The sequence below is a fragment of the Colossoma macropomum genome, unplaced genomic scaffold, assembly GCF_904425465.1.
Source record: "Colossoma macropomum unplaced genomic scaffold, Colossoma_macropomum, whole genome shotgun sequence".
Classification (NCBI taxonomy): Eukaryota; Metazoa; Chordata; class Actinopteri; order Characiformes; family Serrasalmidae; genus Colossoma; species Colossoma macropomum.
Genome location: NW_023494789.1, coordinates 42,212,794 through 42,236,353, shown reverse-complemented (window position 1 = coordinate 42,236,353; position 23,560 = coordinate 42,212,794). Strand labels below are relative to the sequence as shown.

General features: G+C 40.2%; 1 protein-coding gene across 7 annotated transcripts in view; it reads right to left on the bottom strand.

Annotated features, from left to right (window-relative positions):
- rptor (regulatory associated protein of MTOR, complex 1) overlaps positions 1–23,560 on the bottom strand; it is a 189,873-nt gene that overhangs the window by 24,026 nt on the left and 142,287 nt on the right. For 5 of the 7 annotated variants that reach the window (XM_036571374.1, XM_036571377.1, XM_036571375.1 and 2 more), the window contains exons 22-26: positions 17,501–17,619; positions 12,432–12,535; positions 11,014–11,233; positions 9,006–9,116; positions 951–1,056 (exon numbers count right to left, since the gene is read on the bottom strand). In XM_036571374.1, the coding sequence (XP_036427267.1) occupies positions 951–1,056; positions 9,006–9,116; positions 11,014–11,233; positions 12,432–12,535; positions 17,501–17,619 (660 nt within the window). The remainder of the gene's footprint in view (positions 1–950; positions 1,057–9,005; positions 9,117–11,013; positions 11,234–12,431; positions 12,536–17,500; positions 17,620–23,560) is intronic. The other 2 variants (XM_036571376.1, XM_036571379.1) reach the window with 1 other exon arrangement.

Genomic DNA, 23,560 nt, shown 5'->3' with positions numbered 1-23,560 from the left:
CATAGCGGGCCGTTCCAAAGTGAAGAATCCATCGTGTACAGCTTAGAAATACAGCCTACGTTCTGAGTGATTTCAAGGTTGCATCAGTTGTATCCTTCCAGGCCATCGGTTACCCACAGTTCTCTGCACACGAACAATGCGAAGGAGAAAAAAAAAGACAGCACCACGGAAATGGCAGAAAAGAAAGCAGTTGGAGCAGAGTTTGTTTTAAATTGTAAGCTGTTCATGTACTTGAATGTCTTCATTACCTTATAAAGTGTGAAATGACTGATTAATTAAAGCCTTCATCTATATGTAGTATACTGTCCATACATCGTATTTTATTTAGAAGTATTTATATGTTGTTTACCGTACTACATCTCCTCAGAACATCCCCTCCATTTTCGTGAAGAAATGAAAAAGCAAACACAACGCAACACGCACCATTTTCTCTCAGCAGTTCCCTCACCAGTTTCGCACTGCTCTGGCGACATCACCACGCAGCCTCGTTAGGACTGTTCCATTTGTGTGACCAATAGGCTACTAAGGAGAAATCTTCATAGGACAGTCCTACTGAGGACCCGCCCCACCTCGGCTGCAGCCTAGGCTTTGGAACGCAGCTTATATGAACATTATGGAGCGCTTTTTAAATGAATCAATAGAAGCCATATCACCCCCTACACTTCCGTAGTATATTACAGTCTGTCAGAATGACTGTGAATCATATGTCATTCTGATGATAAGCAGTTTTGTGCAGAGTTAGGTAGAGTTGTTAAGGTTGTATTGCACCTCGCTGTACGATGTGTTCTGAGTTGAGCTCTGTTGAGGTATATAAAGTTGTGCTGTACCTCCCTGGATGATGTGTAGTGTTGTGTTGTGTTATGCAGAGCAGTGTGTATTTGTGTTGTACCACTCTGGATGTTCTGTAGTGTTCTGTAGTGTTGTGAAGTGTTGTGATCAATTAGGTGTACCTCTCTGGATGATGCGCTGGCTCTGTCTCCGCACTCCTGCATTCCTCAGAAACCTCCACTCTCTCTCCTTCCTAACCTGACTCTCCAGGTCATGCTCTTCTGGGATCTGAGAGACAGAAAGAAGTTGCAAACATTTTTGGAACTAATTTTGGAATGAGCGAGAATCAGAGTTCCCCAAAACCCTCCACAAACAAGAAACGAGTAATCACAGTCGCACTCACAGCAGCGGTGTCGCAGACTCTTCAGGGAACACGACTCTGAGTGAGACATCAACACCTCTCTGAACACCAGGAGGAGAATCCGTCCCCTTTTTCTCTCTCACTAAATTTCTACTGCCTCACTTACCTCATATCACACTGCTGTGCTCCTCTCAGGATAGGCACATTTACACCGTCTACACCACTCTTGTGTTTTTTTTAATCGTTCCCTCCACCTTGTTCTCTCTCTTACATCAAATTTCAAAAATTAATGCCCTGTCCACAAATGCGTTCTTTTGTAGCTACTGCTGGACAATCTCTACACAATGCTAATAAAAATCCCAATCAATCTAATGAGAAACTGTAGAACAGACTCAGTTTATATCACAATACCTACATTTAGAGTCAGTTATCCATTCAACCTAATGAGAAACTGTAGAACAGACTCTGTTTATATCACAATACCTAAATTTAGAGTCAGTTATTCATTCAACCTAATGAGAAACTGTAAAACAGACTCCGTTTATATCACAATACCTAAATTTAGAGTCAGTTATTCATTCAACCTAATGAGAAGCTCTCAAAACAGCCTCAATTCTTTGTGGCATGAATTTCACAAGATGTTGGAAACATGCCTTGTCCATGTCCATGTTTTTGTGACATGGTGCATTTTCATGCTGGAAGTAACCATTAGAAGATGGCAATTTGTGGCCATGAAGGGATAAACATGGTCAACAACAAACAGGCTCAAATACTCAAATAGGCCGTGGCATTCAAGCCATGACTGACTGGTATTAATGGTCCCAAAGTGTGCCAGGAAAAAACATGTACCACGCCATTACACCTCCACCAGCCTGGACTGCTGACACAGGGCCAGTTGGGTCCATCGATTCATGTTTTTGGCACCAATTCTGACCCTAACATCTGAGTGCTTTAGCAGAAATCAAGATTCATCAGACCAGGCTATGTCTTCACCTGACCAGTGCCCAATGCAGCTTCAGCTTTCTGCTCTTGGCTGATTCTCCACTGACCTCTCTCATCCACAAACCATTTCTGTCCAGGGAACTGCTGGTCACTGGATGTTTTTTCTTTAATGCTCCATTCTGAGTACATGAAAATCCCACCAGCAGTTATAGAAACACTTAAACCAGAAAACAAAACAGAAGGCTATTAGTCTAAAAATGTGTTAGTAAACATTACTGTTATTTTCAGTTCTCTCTGCCACCTTCCTGTCCACAAAAACCATAATTTACACTCCTAGAACCTCTCAGTGTTGTGTTTGACAGCCATAAAACCTTCATCACATTAATTGACTTCAACACAGCCACAAGCACACACACACTCACTCGCCCTCACACACCAATACAGCTTATTAAACATGTATCCAGGAGTGCTGTGTCTGTATGAGAAAAACATTGGTGGTGATTGTACACTCGCCCACATGCACACAAATCCACTGAAATCCAGGCCCAAACACGCCCACACATGCACCCCACCCATACGAAACCAACAACCATCCCACCCACACCGACCCTCACTTTAACACAATGCTAAGACAAAACTGCTTATTGTATAACTTCACTTTGTTTAATGTATAGCGTCTAAAGCAAATAAACACGTGCTTAGACGCAGATATTCGGCAATAATACGGCACATCACCTCAAACAAACTCTGATCTACTGTAACTTGTATCTAGCAATTGTATAGCTGCACATAGTGATTGACATCTCACATAATTTGCAATGTATATATATAAATTTTCTATCCCCTGTGTAACCTGCATCTCATTTATCTACCTCAGACTCACTATTTGCATATATGGAAATGTGTAGAACTGTATGTATCAAAGCTTTTATTTCATAACTTACATTACTGTACATTGGAAATGGAGCAACATTGGTGTATATTAATGTGTATACTTGGAGTCTAATGTGTATACTTATTTCTTTTTCTATACTTTTTATTTATTTTTGTATTTAAGTACTACAAGGGGACTACGCACCTAAGATTTTCACTCACCTTCGCACCTGTGTGATGTGACATACGTGACTTGATTTGATATGAAGGGTTTGAGACACGGCTGTCCATTCCATACAAATGACACACTCTACAGACTAAAGCCTATTTGCTTTGGTATGTTGTATGGTTATGAATGTGTGGTGCATCTATGAGGGTCTTTTGTTGTGATTGGTTGTTTTTTTGATATTGGTAGCTGTTTGGGCAGTCAGTGGCTGTGTTTACATGCAAAGATTTTTGCCAATCCGAATGAATACTTGAATAAGACTGAGGTGTTTATATGTACACTGTATTGAACAATCTGATGAAAATCACTGTTTACATGCTCACTACAAGTAATCCAAAATTATGTGCATGCGTAGAGTACCACTTAGTGTAGACGTCATCATGACAACGAGCACCACCAGAGTCCAGAGTGAGATGAGCAGCAGTGAGCAGTGCTTGTGTTATTAATTGCTTTAAAGTGATGGCAAATTTAGGAAACCGTACATTACATGTGCTTATTAAAGAAGGGCGAGAGGAAGACGTCGTATTCTGAGACATGTAAGCTGGACCAGTCTCTGCTCCCGCTATGTTAAATGTTAAAAAAACTGGATTATTTACAGATTATCAGGCTGCATGTAAACGTGGCTACTGATGTAAGAAGGTAGTGACTTGGATTTGGTGGTTTTATTTTTAAGAGAAGCAGAAAGCTTTCCATTCATATACGGTCGGTTGGTAAGTTTCTCCAGTGAGTGATGTTAATGATTTTCCTCGATTTGCAGTTCATCAGAAAACAGTTTTCCTGGCAATGGTCAGCGCCACAAGAAGCAATCTAATGTTTTTTCTTAGTTATCATGACTGCTAATACGTCGCCTAGTATACAGAGTGATGGGGACAGAGGGAAGGGCTGGCTCATTTGTTGTTCCAAAAAACGATGTATAACGTCTTTTTTCTATCCACATGTAGATATTTGGTTGTGCTATGTGGAGCAAATTAAGCTACTCTGGTTAGCACATTAGCTCAGGTTTACACAGTTACCAAATTAGTTTGGGGTTAGTCTCTTGGCTCACGGTTATCACATCTATTCACCGATATCAAGTTAGTTTGGGGTTAGTGTCTTAGCTTGCAGTTAGCATGTTACTTAGGAGCTACCACATAAAGTTTTGGGCTGGATTGTTAGCTCACAGTTAGCACATTAGCTCCAGACAGGCTAAAAACGAAAAGTTAAAATAGTTTCTCATCACTTGCCCAGTACTCTTCTTTAATTTTAGAAAGAAAAAGTTTGTATTTCACTAAAAAAGCAAAGAAAACACATATATATTTCCTTTTTTCTACAACAAATGAGTTTTGGGCAGCGGGACGTTAGCATTACTGCTACTGAGTGCTGACAGGTTGATGAGTGGAGCAGCTCATTGGCTGCGCTCACTGATGTCATGAACATACATGAAGCGCGGTTGTACACTCCTATAACTTGAGTTTGAAAGCTCTTAAAAACAACAGCGGTGTTAAAATGTTCTTGTTCTTTGTTCAGGAAATGAATATATACTTTTACATTAAAAATGTTAAAGCATTTATAAACTATGATTTTGCTCAAATGCTCCATCTTAACCTTTTCATTTTGGACTCGCTTTGGAGCGCCCTCTAGCGTTTGAGAAACCTGGAAGATATTACAGAGTGGTAAGTCTCCTCTCTACAAGTTCTCTGATTCATGCATAGCATTTCAGATCTTGGAGCTTGTGTGTTAACTCGCAGTTAAGATTAGGAAAGCCTAACTGTAACAGACTGCAGACTGATGTTAATAGCATGCATACAGAATATAATTTAGACTGCCAATCAGCAGTCCAGGATTTGGAACAAGCATGCTTATTGGCTCAGGGATGCTGACAAGTCTAAAAACCTCTACTAAATGATTTTTGGATATATTTTGGATACTCAATGGTACTAAATTAATTTGTTTGGTACCATAAATGTACGTCTAGGTTCTAACATTAGGCCAAGCTGGACCTCATGATCAAAGTATCAGATTCAGTACTAACTCTGTTAGTGCAGTGCAAAATATTTGTCCAGAACACCATGAGTTTCTTGGCTTGTTTGACGAAGCATTAAAAACACCGGCAGCCATATCGCTCATTGAAATTCTGAACTTGTCTTGTCTTGGGAGAACCCTAAAACCCTGCAAGTGAGGATACGCAAGCACATTCTCATACGTCGCACTCAGCAAGCTGCCGCCACCTCAGTGTAGCCCGCGAGATGAAGTTTGACAGCTTCACTCGAGCAAAAGAAGACGAGCTGAGAATTTTTCATTCTGCTGAAAAGCAGGAAGGTGAAAATGGGTCTAAAAAGAGAGATGAGAAGGAAGAAATCCTGCCATAGCAACAGGATGAAAGGGAGGTAAAGGGGGGTGATAAGGTGTTACCTGAACCGGTGATCTAAACTCACCTTATAGGAAAAGTCAAAATTCACAATGCTAATGTGGCTAACTTCAGCTGGTGCCAGGATGTTAGCATGCTAACTCAGAACACTCACCGTTAACCATGTTAGCACCGATGTATCCCCTTTAAAACCCCACTGGACAGGTCAGCATCTGACACTGGATCAGCGCTGTCTTGTTAAAATGTAGCATTTAGCATCTTTAGCATGCTCTCACATAGTAAACACAGATATTAGCACTGTTTCAGCAGTCCCTCATTAAAACTTCACACCAAGTACTAAAGTCTCTGAGCACTTCCATGAAATTTGGGCTCAACAGCTTCATCACGCACTGCAACGCTTTCATGTCTCAGCCTTCCTGAGAAAGTTATAATTAAGCTAGGAACTTTGCTGTTCTGAGGTAGACAGCTGTCTTTTCTTTGGAAACTCAAAGCTGTTAATTTGCTTTTGCTGTGGGGAGAAAAGCTGCTGTTGTAAATTATTTAGTGATGTAGTGCGAATCAGAAGATAAATTAAGATAATAAGATTTGATTTAAAGTTAACCCTTATAAAAACCTCTCCCCTCAAATGTTAGCATGGATTAGCAAAGATTAAACGCTAGCGGGGACCTGGTAGTGTCCATTCGTCAGGAATGAACACATATCCTACCATAATCTCAGCAACACAATTTGTACAATGCTAACTGGCTCCATACAAAAATCTGATATATGCCCATTTATCATAAAGGATCAGGAATGTATTTCAAGATATTTGTACATGTATATGTAGATGTTTTGCTGAAATGTACATCCTGTATTTGAAACTTGCCAAATTCAAATAGGCTGGCATTTGTGTCACATATATGTCCACATGTGACAAATATAAGTTGGATATAAGGAAAATCGACATATGCTAACATATGCCATACATTTGAAATACATATGCACTGCCATCTATCATATTTTTGTAGATAGATAGATAGATAGATAGATACTTTATTGATCCCGAAATTTAGCAGCCACACAACACAGGACAGTAATAATAATAAGGATGTAAATAATATAACAGGATAATAAATATAAAAAAATCCTATCTGTATGGGGTCCCTGCTAGCTTTTATTCATTAAGAGTGACCACATATCTTAGTATGTCTTTTGGCTCACATTAACAAGATGCTAACTGCCCCCAGGGAGCATTTATTTTGTACAAACAAACATACCCTTGCATGGTCTCATTTGGTTAGCATCTTGAATGAAACATTATGAACGAAAGCTAGCAGTTAGCATTCACTCTGTACGTTGTGACCTTTGTGGGAGAATTTTCCCGTTTCTTCCTAAAGCCACATGCTCTCATTTGCAGAACAGCCTCTGCTGGCTTTCATTCATTAGGAATTAACACATATTGTAGCATGATCTCATTCGGCTAACATAATCTCAGCAGGATGCTAACTTACGCTAGCTAGTATTCACTTGGTATGAGCCATAGATATACATACTTAGATGACACGTTGGGTCCAGCCAGGCACCTAAACAGTGGCGCCATTTTGGGACCGTCAACAATGCTGCTGGACCGCATTCAGTACCATTATAGAGCAGCAGTTTAAGAAAGATACTGTCCAAAATTATACTATTTCAAGAATATTGAACTCAGAAAGTTGGATATGATTTATATAACGGAGGGAACGCAGCGATCCACACTCATGTTTGTGTGCTGTGTATTGTTTGTGCGATGTTTTTGTGTAGATATGGCTGTGTGGTTGTTTTTCCTCTGGTTTTATATTAAGTTTATTTCATTCATTCTGTTCAGGGGATCTTAACTTAATGTAGTAGTTATAATGATGGTTAAGGCTTTGTAGCTTGGCAAGTTATAGCATTCCTTAATCCGTGTAAATATTCATAATAGATTAACATTAGCACATTCTTACACGAACCTGAAGTTAGCTCCTTATTTGCCAGCTTCTTTTTCGAATTTTCCCATTCCACCTTAAATGATGCAGGTTCAGGCACCAGAAAGTGACTGCCGCACCATCTGAGGTGGAACGGGAACAACTTAATCATGAAGCTGTCAAATAGGTTCAGATTCATGCTTCTGAGACTCTTCTCCTCTCAATACAAGTGAATTTGTTCACAAGCGGATCTTGACTGCTCCAACATGGCGGACGCACAGACATATCGCCTCAGATAGAGAACAACAGACAACGCGGCATCTAGGTATGTATATCTATGGTATGAGCAAACATGCAACTTAGCATGATCTCTTTTGGCTAAATTGTGCTAGCTAGCATTCATTTGGTATGAGCAAACACGCAACCTAGTATGTTCTCGTTTGGCTAGCATCTTGAACAAAACATAAACAAAAGTTAGCAGGGACCAGATAGCGTTCTACAAATCATGCTAGCAAAGCCCAGCTAGCATTTTTGGGTGAACAGTCTGGTTAACAGACTGTTTCCTCTCTAGAAGTGCATGTTCTTGTTTGCAGAGTTCTAACTGGCCCCTGCTTGCTACATACTAGCATCCAGAGCAGATAAGCAGTAGAACATGACATTTCTGGGTGACCTAACACATCGGAGCAGGCTGTTCTGCAGAAGTGGACAAAGGCAGGTGTTTCATAGAGCTGAGGTGCTGCAACCAGACCCTGTTAATGCTGAAAGAGATATGTCTCTGCTAGGCTTTCCCTGCAGCACAGAGAGCACTCAATATTTCACACCAAGAGTGTGCGAGAGAGAGAATGGTGAGAGTTGTGAGTGATAATGAAAAAGACAAGCTCTTTTTCACTCTGTCTCATGCTTTCTTTATTCGCTTTCCCTCTTGCTTCTTTACACTCTCCCTCCTTATATTGTCTCTCTTCGTTTCTCTCTCTCTCTCTGTCTACATTATTAATGAAATCATAGTGCTAGCTCCCAATTATACAGGATCTACAGCCGGCTCTGCTAGCTTTGTTCCTGTAGTAATCGGCTCCCTTCAGAGAGGAACAGAGATATGCACGCAGATAATATTTCTATAAATCACATTCAGATTTCTCTGGCGCACTTGCAAATTCACACCGAACAAGCCTGATGTTTACCGGTCCAAGAGGCCGTGTCTGGCGGTCCATCACAAACACCTCACAAAAACACAACAACAACAACAACAACAACAGAAACAACTCTTACATGACTAACTGTGTGTGTGTACTGAAAAGAAGTGCTGCGCTGATTTACTGATCCAGATCTAATTAAATCAGTGTAGATTTGTAGCTGCACTTATTAATGAGCAGATTTTTTACCACTAATGAACCGAATGCAGTTTCTGAACTGAAATGCCCAGTACAGAAATCTGCAGATCCACTCTGACCTTTACAACTCATATGAATCTCATATGGAGATTTTTTGTCCACATGGGTTAGACTCTACACTCAGACTAACTCATTCGCAGAATGCTAATGCTATTCAGACTCTCATTGAACTCCTGACCTTCATCACGGGCTGGGCGAAGTATTTGGCGCTCCAGTCACACAGGCCGGTCTGCAGGGCCACACTGATGAAGTTTCTGTGTCCAGGAGCTTCTTCACCGTCCTCCGCCATCTAATAAACACAGAGACGGAGACAGACTGAAACACACACACTGAAGTAATGTTTAACAGGCAAGCGCCAGTGCTTCCACAAGGTTCCCCAGGGTCCTCCCATCTGAGACGAATGTTCTGGTAAAGCTGATTGTCACAACTAATATTTAAGTTGGCTTAACAAAACCACCTTAGTGTTCTTCATTTTATTATTATAGTTTTTTTTTATATATGGTTTTCGCAGGTCGCAGATTTCAAGCTAGAACCACAAAACTCGTAGATTGTAAAGCCTATACAGGAATAGTGCACTTGCGCCTTTGGGACTGATTATATGTAAGGTTTTCATGCAGTGTTTGTTCAAACATGATTTTTTTAGGAAAAGAATGGCATAATGGTGAGAAAGTTCAGATCTATCTGCCACAAATGGCATCACAAACGACTCTCACACTGCCATATACACTACATACAGACCACATTAACAATCACCTGGGATACTACAGCAACAGCCTAGCAACATCATAGCAACCACTTGGGGAAACTATAGCAAAGGCCTAGCAAAACCTTATCAACCACCTGTAATACTAGGGGTGCGAGAAAAACTCGATTCTTAGATGCATCGCAATGCGGACGTGAACGATTCTGAATCGATTCATCCAACGTCAAAAATCGATTTTCTAAATATTTAATTTATAACGTAATGTTGACGGAATGCAAAAGGCTGAACTGGAAGTGGGTAAGTGCAGCGCCCGGACAGTCTGTGACGGCACACAACAAAAACACAACTGGATGAGCAAGAAATCCGACCGGCTCCTTCTGCATTAAAAGCCAGGTCAGGTCAGGAGTCACAACCCAAATGATAAGAGCCATTTTGCCTTTCAACAAAGTCAAACCACCTTAGGAGCCACAACATTTAATGTCCAGTATGTCTCAGTATGTGTTAATGTCCTAGTATGGGCTAAAAATATAAACGAGAGCGCAGATTTACTTTGCTCTGCTTTAAGCTTTAACTATAACCGCTTTCCTCCCATCTCCGCCAGAAAACTTTTCTTCAAAACTAGAGTTCATTTTCACAACTTTTTAGAGAAAGACAGTCTCTCATTGCAGATTTAACCAAGCGCGCTGTTTATAAATGCGAATAAGTCCTCCAAATGTTCGTCTTAATCTCTGTTTTTTTGTTCGCTACTAGCGAGGCCAGACGTCGGTGCTATATGACCTGCTGTCTGCTGTCTGTTCTCAGTCGTTGAGAACCAGGGCTTTTGCGCTATGCTGCACACTTTGGAGCCGAGATTCAGCGTCCAGTCTCGAAAAAACCGACCCCCCCAAACCTTAGCAACCTCCTGGAATGACCTACCTTAGCAACCATCTGTGACATTATAGTGACAACGTAGGAACACCTCAGCAACCACCTGGGATGGCAGCAACGTCCTAGCAACACCTTAGTAACCACCTGGAATCAATAGCGATGACTTGGCAACACCTTAGTAACCACCAGTGATACCATAGCAACGACCTAGGAACACCTCAGTAACCACCTGGGATGGCAGCAACGTCCTAGCAACACCTTAGTAATCACCTGGAATCAATAGTGATGACCTAGCAACACCTTAGCAACCACCTAGAATAACACAGCAAGGCCTAACAACACCTCAGCAACCACCTGGGACGGCAGCAACATCCTAGCAACACCTTTGTAACCACCTGGAATAACACAACAAGGCCAAACAACAACTTAGCAACCACCTGGAATACCATAGCAACAACCTAATAACACCTAAAACCAGAAACCTCAAATGCCATATATGTCTTGGCTGACCTGCAGTAAGGGGAAAACTGCAAATCAGATTTTTTGTGCTATGCTTAAAGTTATGAAGCCCTAACCAAGAACATTATGCTAAATCTTAAGTGTACGTGGGCCGTACCTGATCTGGTCCCTTGTCGAACATTTTGCGTGTTCGCTGGAACTGGTGTGAATGGGGCGGGGCCTGAGTACCCAGAGTGGGTGTATACGGAGGACGAGTGGGTGGGGCATCCCTGGTGGGAGGCTTTGGCACCTCATTGGTGAGGCTGGAGCTGGACACGCCCGGAATAGGCGGAGACCCACTGCAATGAGACAGAGAGCGGTTGGCCCCGTGCGAAGTGCTATGACACACACACACATATACACAAACACACATGCATTAACACACAGAGCAGAAGCAGGCAAAGCAAAGCAAAGGGTTAGAAACGAAGGCTGTATGTAAAGTTGCTGTTTTGGAAATACTGGTTTTTCTTTGGACAGTGACGAAATATTAACACTGTATGTTGGTCTGATCGTAGCGCTCTCGTTCAAATCATCTTATAAAGCTCCACCTTCGGCAGACTGTGTTGAAGCTCATGGGAGAACTATGGATATATACACATATACTGGCACATTCACCTGATGAAAATAATGTTATTTAACTATTAAAAGTAATAAATACAATCTGCTGAAACCTATTTTCTTTACTTACTTATATAGCTAGAACAAAATGCACTTCCTTTCAAATGGAAACAAGTCTTTCTTTGGGGTCAAATTTGAGTAAATAAGACAAATATGATTGACTGTTTATGGGATAGATGATGGACATCATTGTTGTGCAATTTTTTTTGATAACAAGCCAGCTGTAACTTTAATAGCCATGCGTGAAAATGTATAAACAGCAAGCACTGCAGCTTAATTCACTTAAACAAAGGCAAAATAAGAGGAAGCACGTGCATCATCTTTTCTTCTGAACCATGCAGATTTACCTGTTATCAGTGGAAGCATGTGTGGTTTATGTTACCCTCTGCTGTTGTGTGTCTTTTAGTCTGTCACCCTACAATAGCGTGTGTGTCATTCCTTGTTTGGTATGAATGTGTATTAGAAACTACCCTCTCCTTCCACTCACTGGCCACTTAATCAGAAACACCTACTTTTTACTTCCATGCACTGGCCACTTTATTAGAAACACCTACCTTGCACAAACACTGACTGGCCACTTTATTAAAAACACCAGCCTTATACTTCCACTCACTATCCACTCTATTGGAAACACATACCTTCTTCCACTCACTGGCCACTTTATTAGAAACACACACTTTCTTCCAGTCACTGGCCACTTTATTAGAAACACCTATTTTATAGAAACTGACAAATGATAAAGGACTGGAGGACGACTAATACAGATTGTGCACCATCAGATGAGCTACAGCTTGTGACTGTACACCAGCAAGGTAGAGTTACATGAGAAGATTTTCTGATAAAGTGACTAGGTAGTGCAGACTAAATTAAAATGTAATAAATAAAATAAAATGGTGTGAGTCTGTGTGTGTGTTTTACCCTGCTTGGTGAATGAGTGTTCCTTTGCTGGTTGGACTGGCCGGTGCTGACTGCGTTAGAGAGCCGGAGTCCAAAATCTTCTGCGGCCGAGCATTCATCGTAGCCTTAATGTATAGAAAAAACATACATTTACCACTGAGAGGAAAACAATATCACACATGTAAAAATTTGTGCCAATATTAGTGACAGCGCTTCCTTGTGAATAAAACCAAAGGTCATGCGCATTTTATCCCGTTATATTCAATTACATTCAATTCTGTTCCAAAATCAAAATTGCTTCTATGCTCCTTCTGCAGGTGCCCTTTATTATTCTCTGGCATGTTGTAGCACCTGGATGTTGTGGGGAATCTGACATTTACACAAGCAGACACACAAACGCTGGACATTTAAATCTAAATCTAGTTACAGACGCTTACTCACTAACGCACAGCTGGAGCTGCTGTTTAATGTGATTTTTATGCTAATATTCCAGCCTGCGTGCGAGTGAGTGAACTGAAGTTCCTTATAAATTCTGTAAAGCTGGAGTTGTTAAAGTTATAAAGAAAAACATTAATTATTAGTGTTTATGACTGAGTTTCATTATAAACAGGCACAAGCACAAAAAGAGAGATTATAATGTATAAACTGTAATAAGAGACAGAAAATAAGACCAAAGAGACAATCTGAGAGGATGGATAAGTAGAGAGAGAGAAAAAGAGAGAAAGGGGGAAGGAAGAGGAAAAACAAGAAGAAAGAGAGAGAAGGATGAGAGAGAAATAAGGAGTCAGTGAATGAATAGAAGAAGGAGCTCTTTAATCATCCACTAAACTCAACCAAATCAGCCGAGTGGCTGAAATAAATCACTCCACAAAGAGCTGAACGGCTAGCAGGTCAGAAAAATGTGATGAGGGGATCAGCAGCGGTCGGTCCAGCTGAGTTAGTAATGACGGTCAGAGACAGCAGCAGTGCAGCAGTGAGGCCTGCAGGACGGAGCAGCTGATCAGGATGAGCTCAGACACTGGCTCAAATCTGGAATTACAGGAATCTACAAACACAGATTCATCACCACACCTACTCCATCTGCACCACCGCTCTCACAATCACCCTCACACCTGACGACCTGCTCACTAACATTTTCACCAACTGACTTGACACAGCAATTAACGTCGCCTCATTGTTAAACGTTAAACATGACAATACTTAAAAAACAACACTAACACCAAAATATCAGTATTTATTTTGTCAGTCATGTTGATTCAACATTTTTACCCTTTAAACTCCAAGGGTCTGTATGTGGTATAACTACATGTATATAACTACAGATTTTACACATTTTTTTTTAATAGTAGATACTGAATCATTTATCGTAGATACTAAAGAATTCATAATAGATACTGAATGTCATAGTAGTCACTGAATGATTCATAGTAGATACTGAAGAATTCTTAGTACTTACTGAATAATTCATAGTAGATACTGAATAATTCATGGTAGAAACTGAATAATTCATTGTAGATACTGAATAAATCATAGTAGATACTGAAAAATTCATAGTAGATACTGAAAATTCATAGTAGATACTGAATAATTCATAGCAGGTAATACATATAGTTACGTAGTTCCTGAATAACTATTAGTAAATAATTCATAGCAGATGCTGAATAATTAATAGTAAATATTAAATAATTCATAGTAGATACTGAAAAATTTATAATAGTTGCTGAATAATTCATAATAGCTACTAAATAATTAGGAGTAGACACTGAATACTTCACAGTAGATACTGAATAATTCATAGCAGGTAATACATATGGTTAAGTAGTTTCTAAATAACTATTAGTAAATAATGAATAATTCACAGTAGATACTGAATAATTAACAGCAAATAATGAATAGATTTAGATTTGTAGATTAGATACTACGGTAGATACTGAATAATTCATAGTAATTGCTGAATAATTAACAGTAAAGAATGACTAACGTAGTAGATAATAATTCATAGTAGATAATAAAGAATTAAGAGCAGACATAATAATGCATATCTCTTACGGAATAATAAGATTAATAACCTGCAGTTATCACAGGAAATAAACTAAAAGCATGTTTTCATTTTATATGAATTATTTCTGATTCATAGTTCATTGAAACAAGAACAGAAATTTTGTGGAAAGTGCAGACGATAAACGGTTTGTAGGCAGAAGAGATACTTAAAGAAGAGCTACTTTATCATGATCTGATTTTTTTGGCATTGTTTTTGTCATTTTTGACATCTAAACAAATGAGAACATCAAATGTGCTGACTCAAACCTGTCAATACAAAATGCAAATTAAATGTAAATGCAATTTACTATGCAACTCACTAGATCACTGTGCAATTATATAACAGATGTGAATAACACTGTAAGGTAAACTGAATGCATAGTAAGACAGTAACTCCAGCACTATAAGGGTTGAAGTGTGTGTAACATGTGAGGAAACACCAGCATCTGTTTCTCCTCCCATCTGCTTCTCCTGTGCTGTCATGTCGGCGTGGAAGCTACAGAAGAAGTCTGTGTTATTCCCTCAGCTCTGCCAAGATCTGATCAAACATGGTGAGGAATCAGAGTGGGCTTTTCCAGCCGGAACCCAAACGCCCCTCCCCAAAACCCGCATCTTCTGACGCCACACTGTGAGATCAGCGAGTTGTGACTCTACATCTGAACCGTATTGTCTCCCCAGGGCTGCTAGCTTTAGAGAGGTGACTGGAGTGAGATTATGAGCTTTGCATGCACAAGCACGTATCCACTGTTACATGGCTCAAACAGTAATTTCAACCACAGCTTAGTCATTAGCATGTAGACTCGTGGTTCTCAAACCAGTCCTCAGGAACCCACAACCAGACCACGTTTTTGCTCTACACAAGCTCTAACCCTGCTGAAAACGCAGCACAGCACATTTCATGCTGGTCTTTGCTGGTCTGGTGCTGGATTAGCTGGTCACGTAGCATAGTAATCCTGGTTAACCAGCACATCAGCATCCGAAAGACAACATATGCTGGTTTTGCTGGTGACCAGCATGCTGTTTTTTTAGCAGGGAAACCTGAGCAGCTGAGCTTCAGCTGCTAAACAAAACTACACTGGAGCTGCTAAATTTGAGGTGCTAAACTGGAGCCAATACACAGGTGTTAAAACTGGACTTGCTAATCTTAAGGAGGCTAAACCGAAGCTACTAAACTAAAGCAGCTAAACTGGGGCTGCTAAACTGGAGCTGCTAACGCAGAGGTGCTAAACAAACAAAGATCTGACTATAGCAGCTAAACTAAAACAGCTAAACTCGATCCACTAAACTGAAGCAGCTAAACTAAAACTGCAAAATGAAAGCAGCTGAACTGAAGCTGCTAAACTGAAGCTGCTAGACTAAAGCAGCTAAACTGAAGCTGCTAGACTAAAGCAGCTAAACTGAAGCTGCTAAACTGAAGCAGCTAAACTGAAGCTGCTGGACTAAAGCAGCTAAACTGAAGCTGCTAAACTGAAGCTGCTAAACTGAAGCTGCTAAACCGAAGCTGCTAAACTGAAGCAGCTAAACTAAAGCTGCTGGACTAAAGCAGCTAAACTGAAGCCGCTAAACTGAAGCTGCTGGACTAAAGCAGCTAAACTGAAGCCGCTAAACTGAAGCTGCTGGACTACAGCAGCTAAACTGAAGCCGCTAAACTGAAGCTGCTGGACTAAAGCAGCTAAACTGAAGCCGCTAAACAAAATCAGCTAAACTGAAGCTGCTAAACTGAAGCTGCTATACTAATGCAGCTAAACTGAAGCTGCTAAACTGAAGCAAATAAATTGGATCAGCTAAACTGAAGCTGCTAAACTGAAGCTGTCGAATGAAAGCAGCTAAACTGGAGCCACTAAACTTAAGCAGCTAAATGGGAGCCGCTTAACAGAAGCTGCTAAACTAAAGCAGCTAAAATGAAGCTCCTGAACGAAAGCAGCTAAACTGGAGCCGCTAAACTAAAGCAGCTAAAATGAAGCTCCTGAACGAAAGCAGCTAAACTGGAGCCGCTAAACTAAAGCAGCTAAATGGGAGTCACTAAACCGAAGCTGCTAAACTAATGCAGCTAAACTACAGCAGCTAAATTGGAACAGCTAAACTGAAGCAGCTGAAATGGCGCTGCTAAGTTGGATGTGCTAAACTGAAGCAGCTGAAATAAAGCTGCTAAACTTGAGCTGTTAAAGTCAAGCAACTAACCTTGAGCAGTTAAACTGAAGCAGCTAAACAGAAGCACACCAAACTTGGGTTAAGGCCATGTTTGAGAAGCTGCTGAACTTGAGTTTAAATGTGAAAAGGCCTTCCGCAATGCAGAGCTTCACAGCTCAGAGATGAATCTGTGTGGGGCTGACGCTGTGGGGGATCATTCATTAACAGAGCAGTAGGGACCCCTTAAAGACTTAAAGAGAGTGAGAGCAAGAGAAAGAGAGAGACAGAGAGAGAAACAGTGCTCCTAATTTAACCACTGGGATCAGTTTCTGTCCACTTGAATTTATGCAGTACAAACACAGAGAAGAGAAAGGACGGTCCGCATTGTGTGGTCTCGAGAACCTGTGCTTCGCCACTTATGTTAAAGAGGTACATGCAGGGGGTTGTGAGGCAAAAAACAGTTTACAAAGAAAACTTATTTTAGAATTTATCACTTTTTTATCTTCATCAAAGATACATACAGAAACTCAGAAGACACGTGTAGGTTCACTGGTGGTTTTGGATAGTAAATAAAATGGCTATGTTTGTGTTGTAGTCATGGTGACCCCTGGTTCCCATCACCGCCACTGTGAAATATCTACAATGAGCCATTTTACATCAAACCAGTCTGAATGACTTTGTTTACATTTCCACAATTGTGTTACACAGATTTTTTTTTAAAAATTGTGGAAACCTATTAATCAGGATGACTGTGTTCCTAAGACTTAATCCCCTGAAAAGTTCTGAGAGCAGCTAATCTAATTATGATTGAGTGACAGCTATCTAGGCATTTACATTACATTGTTGGCCTACACTTTGTGCTACTAGTCACTTCTGTATAAATTATGATATGGATTATGTGCATAAGTTTAATTGTGTACCTTGTAGGCGATGCTGTTCAGGACCTTCATGGCCAGGTCAGAAACTTCAGGAAATGGGTCAGCAGCAAGGTGTAGCAAAACCCGCCATATCTGGGTGTACACGCTGTTAAAGGACACACCTAGAGAAGGATGAATAGAAAGGAAAAAAAAATGAGAGAGACAGAAAGTTACACACAGTTAAAGACATTAATGTTCATTTATATTTGGGGGACAGAAACCAGTCTGCAGCTGCTAACATACATGATAATACTATTTACTTTTATATTCTGGTGCACTCAGCGCTCATGTAATAGTACTTGGCGACTTTATCCTCACGTGGAACAGCAAGAATTCACTACATTGTGTTTCCATATGTGAGACAGTTTCTCAGTAACGTTAGCTTCAGCTGCAGACAGAAACAGCTTGAGCTCAAGTAAACAAACTTTACTTACAGGCGCCCTCGAAAGATGTCACTTACAAACATCAAATAAACAAACTTTGCTCACTGCCACCCTCTAGAGGTGTTAACAAACTTCAAATAAACAAACATTATTTAACACTGCCCTCTAGAGGTGTTAACAAACTTCAAATAAACAAACATTACTCAACGCCGCCCTCTAAAAGAGTCATTAACAAACATCAAATAAACAAACATTACTCACTGCCGTCCCTCTAAAGGCGTCATTAACAAACATCAAATAAACAAACGTCACTCACTGTCGCCCTCCAAAGGTATAATTAACAAAATGTACCCACCAGATACTATAACCTTATCTTTGTTTTGTGAGACTCATGATGCATCTCAATTAGAGCCTGACATATATAATATATAGTGGATAATATCCTACAGTTCTACTGATATAAGCTAAAAAAGGCCAAAAATGTGCAAGGCTGAACTGATAAATCTGAAACAAAACAAAAAACAAATGTATCCAAATCCATAGCAGCAGAACAGCGTGTTGTAACTACCTTTTTCTATGAACAGAACAACTGACAAATAAGAAACATAGAGAGGTAATTAACACAAAACCTAAACTGCAAAGGATTGAGTGTTTCCTTCGCACCCCCCCCAAAAAGTGCTACAATATTTATATTATTTAAATGTGATACCTCATTACTATCATATTAGTAAGTCACTGTTTAACTAAATATAACTGAGTAAACAATTAAAATCTAAAATACACATAAAATTGTAATAGCTGGTTGTAGTTATTAGTCATCATGTAACCCATTCAGGGGAAAAATCACATTTATCTCCTCTTAGACTATCCTCTTGATAACAACAACAATAATTAAAAAAGTAATTAGTAGGAGCCTAAACATGACAAAACTCAGAGTGTTCAAAAGTTTCTCAAACACAAGAGACACAGAAACAAAACATGCAGAAACAAACCTAAAGGGAAGGATGGAGTGATACTGGCGTTTCTCACAGCTGCACGAAAGAAGCTACTGGCTGACAAAACAGCCCTGATGAGCAGAGTCATCCATTGCCAATCAGACAGTGACATTTAGGCTTTATATAAAGCGGCTATAAATCGGTTAGTGCTGGACTGGCATTTATCTTTCTCTCTCTGGGGTTTTCTCTCAATATGACATGACATTAACAATCTGGCTGAGTTTTAACCTCCATTTCTGTTTTTAAGTGCAGTTTATTCTTCTGTAGAACACAGGAACTTATCGGTGTCAATCGTGCACACATGAACTACACAATCTGCATTAAATATTAGTATTGTGATTATATTTTTTATAAAATGTAATTTTAAGATGCCATCAATATATTAAAAACACATTAGTGAATCAATTATTTGGCTCGGGATGCGAGTACTCTGTTAACAGAAAGTGCCAGTATTTGAACACTGAAATGACTTAAGTTATTTAGCATTTTAAATGTCGGGAAATGGAGAAAAAAGGTTAACACTGAGCGCGTTTACATGCACTTAATAATGCGATTTCTGCAGTTTAGCACGGTAATCAGATTTCTCAGTGCATGTAAACTCTTACTCTGATTTCTTTCGGATTTCTCAGTCTGAACACGTACGAAAACAGACGGCGGTACTGGAAATAAGCAAGCAGCATTGCAGCGAAATGCAGCAAAAGACTTTTGGAGCGACGCTGAAACCAAATACATGCTTGACAAAATGAAGGATTTAATAATTCTTCATCTTTTAGATGATGTATGTTCATATTTTCAGGTAAAGCGCCGTGTTGTTTTAAAGAAAGAAAAAAAAGCCAAGGAATGAAGTTTGAGTTTCACATTATGTTTATGTCATGCCTTCTGTGACTTTACTGGCTGGCAAAGCAGAAATCCAATTACTGTCTGATTCATGTAAACCCGGAGTTTCCCCATTATCTGATTACCCAAGTACATGTAAACGTGTTGATCGGATTACTGACAAAAGTCTGATTTTCTGCAGTTATCGGATTATTAAGTGCATGTAAACACATGCTGTGATCATCCTCATCAATCACAGATCAAAATCTGTTTCTGTGGGTGTTCTGATGAACCAGGATGGTCACGTAATGCAATAAAAGTCAGTTATTTTGGTCAGGTTTAGGTATGTGCATTCTAACTCATTTTATATTTACATTTTCCAGTGTATATTCTTGTGATTTCAGTTGGGCACTGCTCGAATCTGATTATGATCGGATTATTAAGTGCATGCAAACACACTCAGTGTGAAAGCGCTCTTTGCATATTCCAGCCTTCTTACAATACCGATTAACAATATTTTGTGCAGCCCTAGAACATAAGCACCTCCTTGACTGCTAGTAGTGGTCTGCTAGACCGTGTTTGAGTGCATGTGGATTCCAAGGTCATTGAGATTCAGAGTGTTTGCCTCACACTCACCCCAGAAGGAGCTTCTTCAACTCACACTCTGGGGAAAACCCCTCAAACACACATACAGATAAAAGTGATGCAGTTGATTTCACCTTAAAACTGAGCTGCCTTAAAAAAACACTCCATCTGTGCTCAGAACTGAATCCAGAAGAACTGATCTGGGACCAGCTTCAAGTACAGCTGCCTTAGTCCTCATCACTATGGGGTGAAACGCAAAACTGATCTCAGGTCAGACAGTAAAGATGTTCTATAAAACCTAGCAAACTCTACAATACATGCTTAAAAATGATAATTCTGCAAGCGCAAAGGTTCTTCAGTAAAGAAAATGGTTTTATATAGAACTATAAACACTCAAAGAACCCTCTGCATGATTAACAGATTCTTCGCATTGTCAAATGGTTCTTCAGACTGTTGGAGAATGTGCTCTATATGGTTCTAGATAGAACCCTGGCAAAAAGGGCTCTACCTAGCACCAAAAAGGGTTCTTCCACTGTTACAGGCTTGATTGTGATATAAACTGAGTCTGTTCTACAGTTTATCATTAGGTTGAATGAATAACTGGCTCTAAATTTAGGTATTGCGATATAAACTGAGTCTGTTCTACAGATTCTCATTAGGTTGAATGAATAACTGACTCTAAATGTAGGTATTGTGATATAAACTGAGTCTGTTCTACAGTTTCTCATTAAGATGAATGAGATTTTCTACCAGCGTTCTGTAAAGATCGTCCAACCTCAACACGAAAGAACACATTTGTGAGCGGAGCATGGACAGATCAATTGTAAAATAATTTTGAAACCACTGCCATATGTTCGCTCTGTAGTGTATCTGTAATGTGACAGCGATCCGGTCAGAGAGACGAATGGCAGCACTCTCTGACCCTCAGCTCTTATTACTGTTTTCTGATGAGCAAGGAGTTTTTACAGTAATATTACAGGACAGGAAAAAAAGAAAAAAACATTTTACACACAAACCACATCAGCACATTCACAGTAAAGCAATAACACACTGCAGGGACTACATTATTGAGAGAATTAGCTCGCTGTGTATCTGGGACAATACGCTGGTGATTAGATTTATGCTGAGAGCGTTCACCAACTTCACTTTCTTAATGGTTATAAACAGACAAATTACAAAGAAAACACCAGCCTGTGCTGGTCAGTGCATTGCCTCCACTGTGGACCCGTTTTCCATGGATCGTTTTGCTAGACTATAAACAGTCAACCTGAAACCGACTCTTGGTAGTTTATGTTTCTGGTCACATTAAGTACGATTTACCAAATGCCATTTAAAGGACTAAATTCTTCTTTTCCTATAACCTACCATCAAAATACAATGACTTTTGCCCAGGGGGCCAGATCAGTTTGACACCCCTGCTCTAAAACGTCTTCTGATTTTCTTGATGACCTCACTGTGCACCAGCAGGCGAGGCAAATATTACTATACAATAATATGATGTTTCACCACCACCTATCATGTAGAGGAAATGCTAAGCTAGCTCTCGCAAATGCATTTCCCTCGCAAATGCATTATGATAGTTATGATACTGATACATTAGAATTTCCTATTTTTTTACTTTAAGGGTATTTAACTTATATATTTTAGAAAAACACAGACGTTCAACAAATAGTTTATTATTAGTACACATACACACACACACACACACACACACACACACACACACACACACACATACACAAACACACACACACATATTATCTAAGCCACTTAGTATACTGGGTTGCAGGGGTGCTTGAGCCTAACCCAGCAGTCATTGGGCGGAAAGGTAGGAAACACCCCGGACAGGCCACCAGTCCATCACAAAGCAGGCACACAGACACACACATTCACACCTAGCAGCAATTTAGCATCTCCAATTGGCCTGACTGCATGTCTTTGGACTGTGGGAGGAAACCAGACTACCTGGAGTCCCCTGGAGAACCCACACAGACACAGGGAGAACACGCAAATTCCACACAGAAAGGACCCTGGTTGCCCGGCCGGGGAATCGAACCTAGGCCCTTCTTGCTGTGAGGCAACAGTGGGTAGCGGTGGGTATGTCTTGCAAAGTCTTGTATGTATGTCCTCATCACATTCTGTTTGTGTTATGATTAAATGTATATAACTGTGAAATGCAAATCATATAGCAAAACATCAATAAGCACTCCACCCTTCTGAGGTTAATCCTGCCTCTTTTGGGGTTTTTATTTCTTAACCCTGCACTGTAACTGCATCAGTAATCACTCAGTGACCCATAATGCACTGCTGCGAGTGTACGGGATGTTCCTGTAGACTCCCTGAGCCCCGAAGCGCAGCTTTACCTGCTTGCTCTGTCAGCTCTCTGACATCTACCCCTCCTCTACACACGCTCCAGCACTCTGTATGCAGGACACAGCCTCCCTCACGGAAAGGTTACGTAAGAACACACCGAGGGGGGGAATAAAGAGAGGTCGAAAGGAAGAGAGGACGAAAAAGAAAGAATGATTAGTTCAAAGGGGGTTAGAAGGAGGAGGAGAACAGAGTCCTCAAATTCCACACAGGAGAAGGAGGAGGAGAGGACAGAGAGATAGAAGGATAAAAAAAGGAATGAAATGGGAGAGAAGGTGTGACACTGCCACAGCCTGAGGAAAAGTAACCGTCTCACACGGGGTGAGACGAGAGGGGGAACCTAAGTGCAGATGCTTCCAGAGAGGTGTGCAGCATGATACAATTAAGCAACTAATGTCCTACTGTTCTCTGTGGCATATATAAAATGCTGAGCAGGCCTGGCCTACCCTGATACCTGAGACTATGCTCACACTGCAGGGAAAAGTGGCCCAAATTTTAGACCTGAGTGATGCAGCGATGTAATCGGATATCGTTGATGATTGATGAGTAACCCGATAACGATGTTTAAAAGGCGATAGTCACCTTGTTGGGAAACTGACAGAAAACAAGAGAGGACTAATTTACCTTTAACTCCTATAAATATCAGGTTTATTACATACTAAAGGCTTATTATTCAGTAACAACAGGGACTTGCAAACTGGTTGAGCTATATAAGTTATAGAAGTGTGTCGTAAAACGTTGGGCCCATCGACCGGCCCTGGTCATGTAAGGGTTTAAACATCTTTCTAAATAATATTAAATAATACATACACACAATGTTTCATTCATATTTGCTGTTAAAACACTGTGTTTTTACAGGGTCTCAAAAAGCTGCCAGACAACCCTAGAGTAAATTCTCCACTCAGAGTGTGACA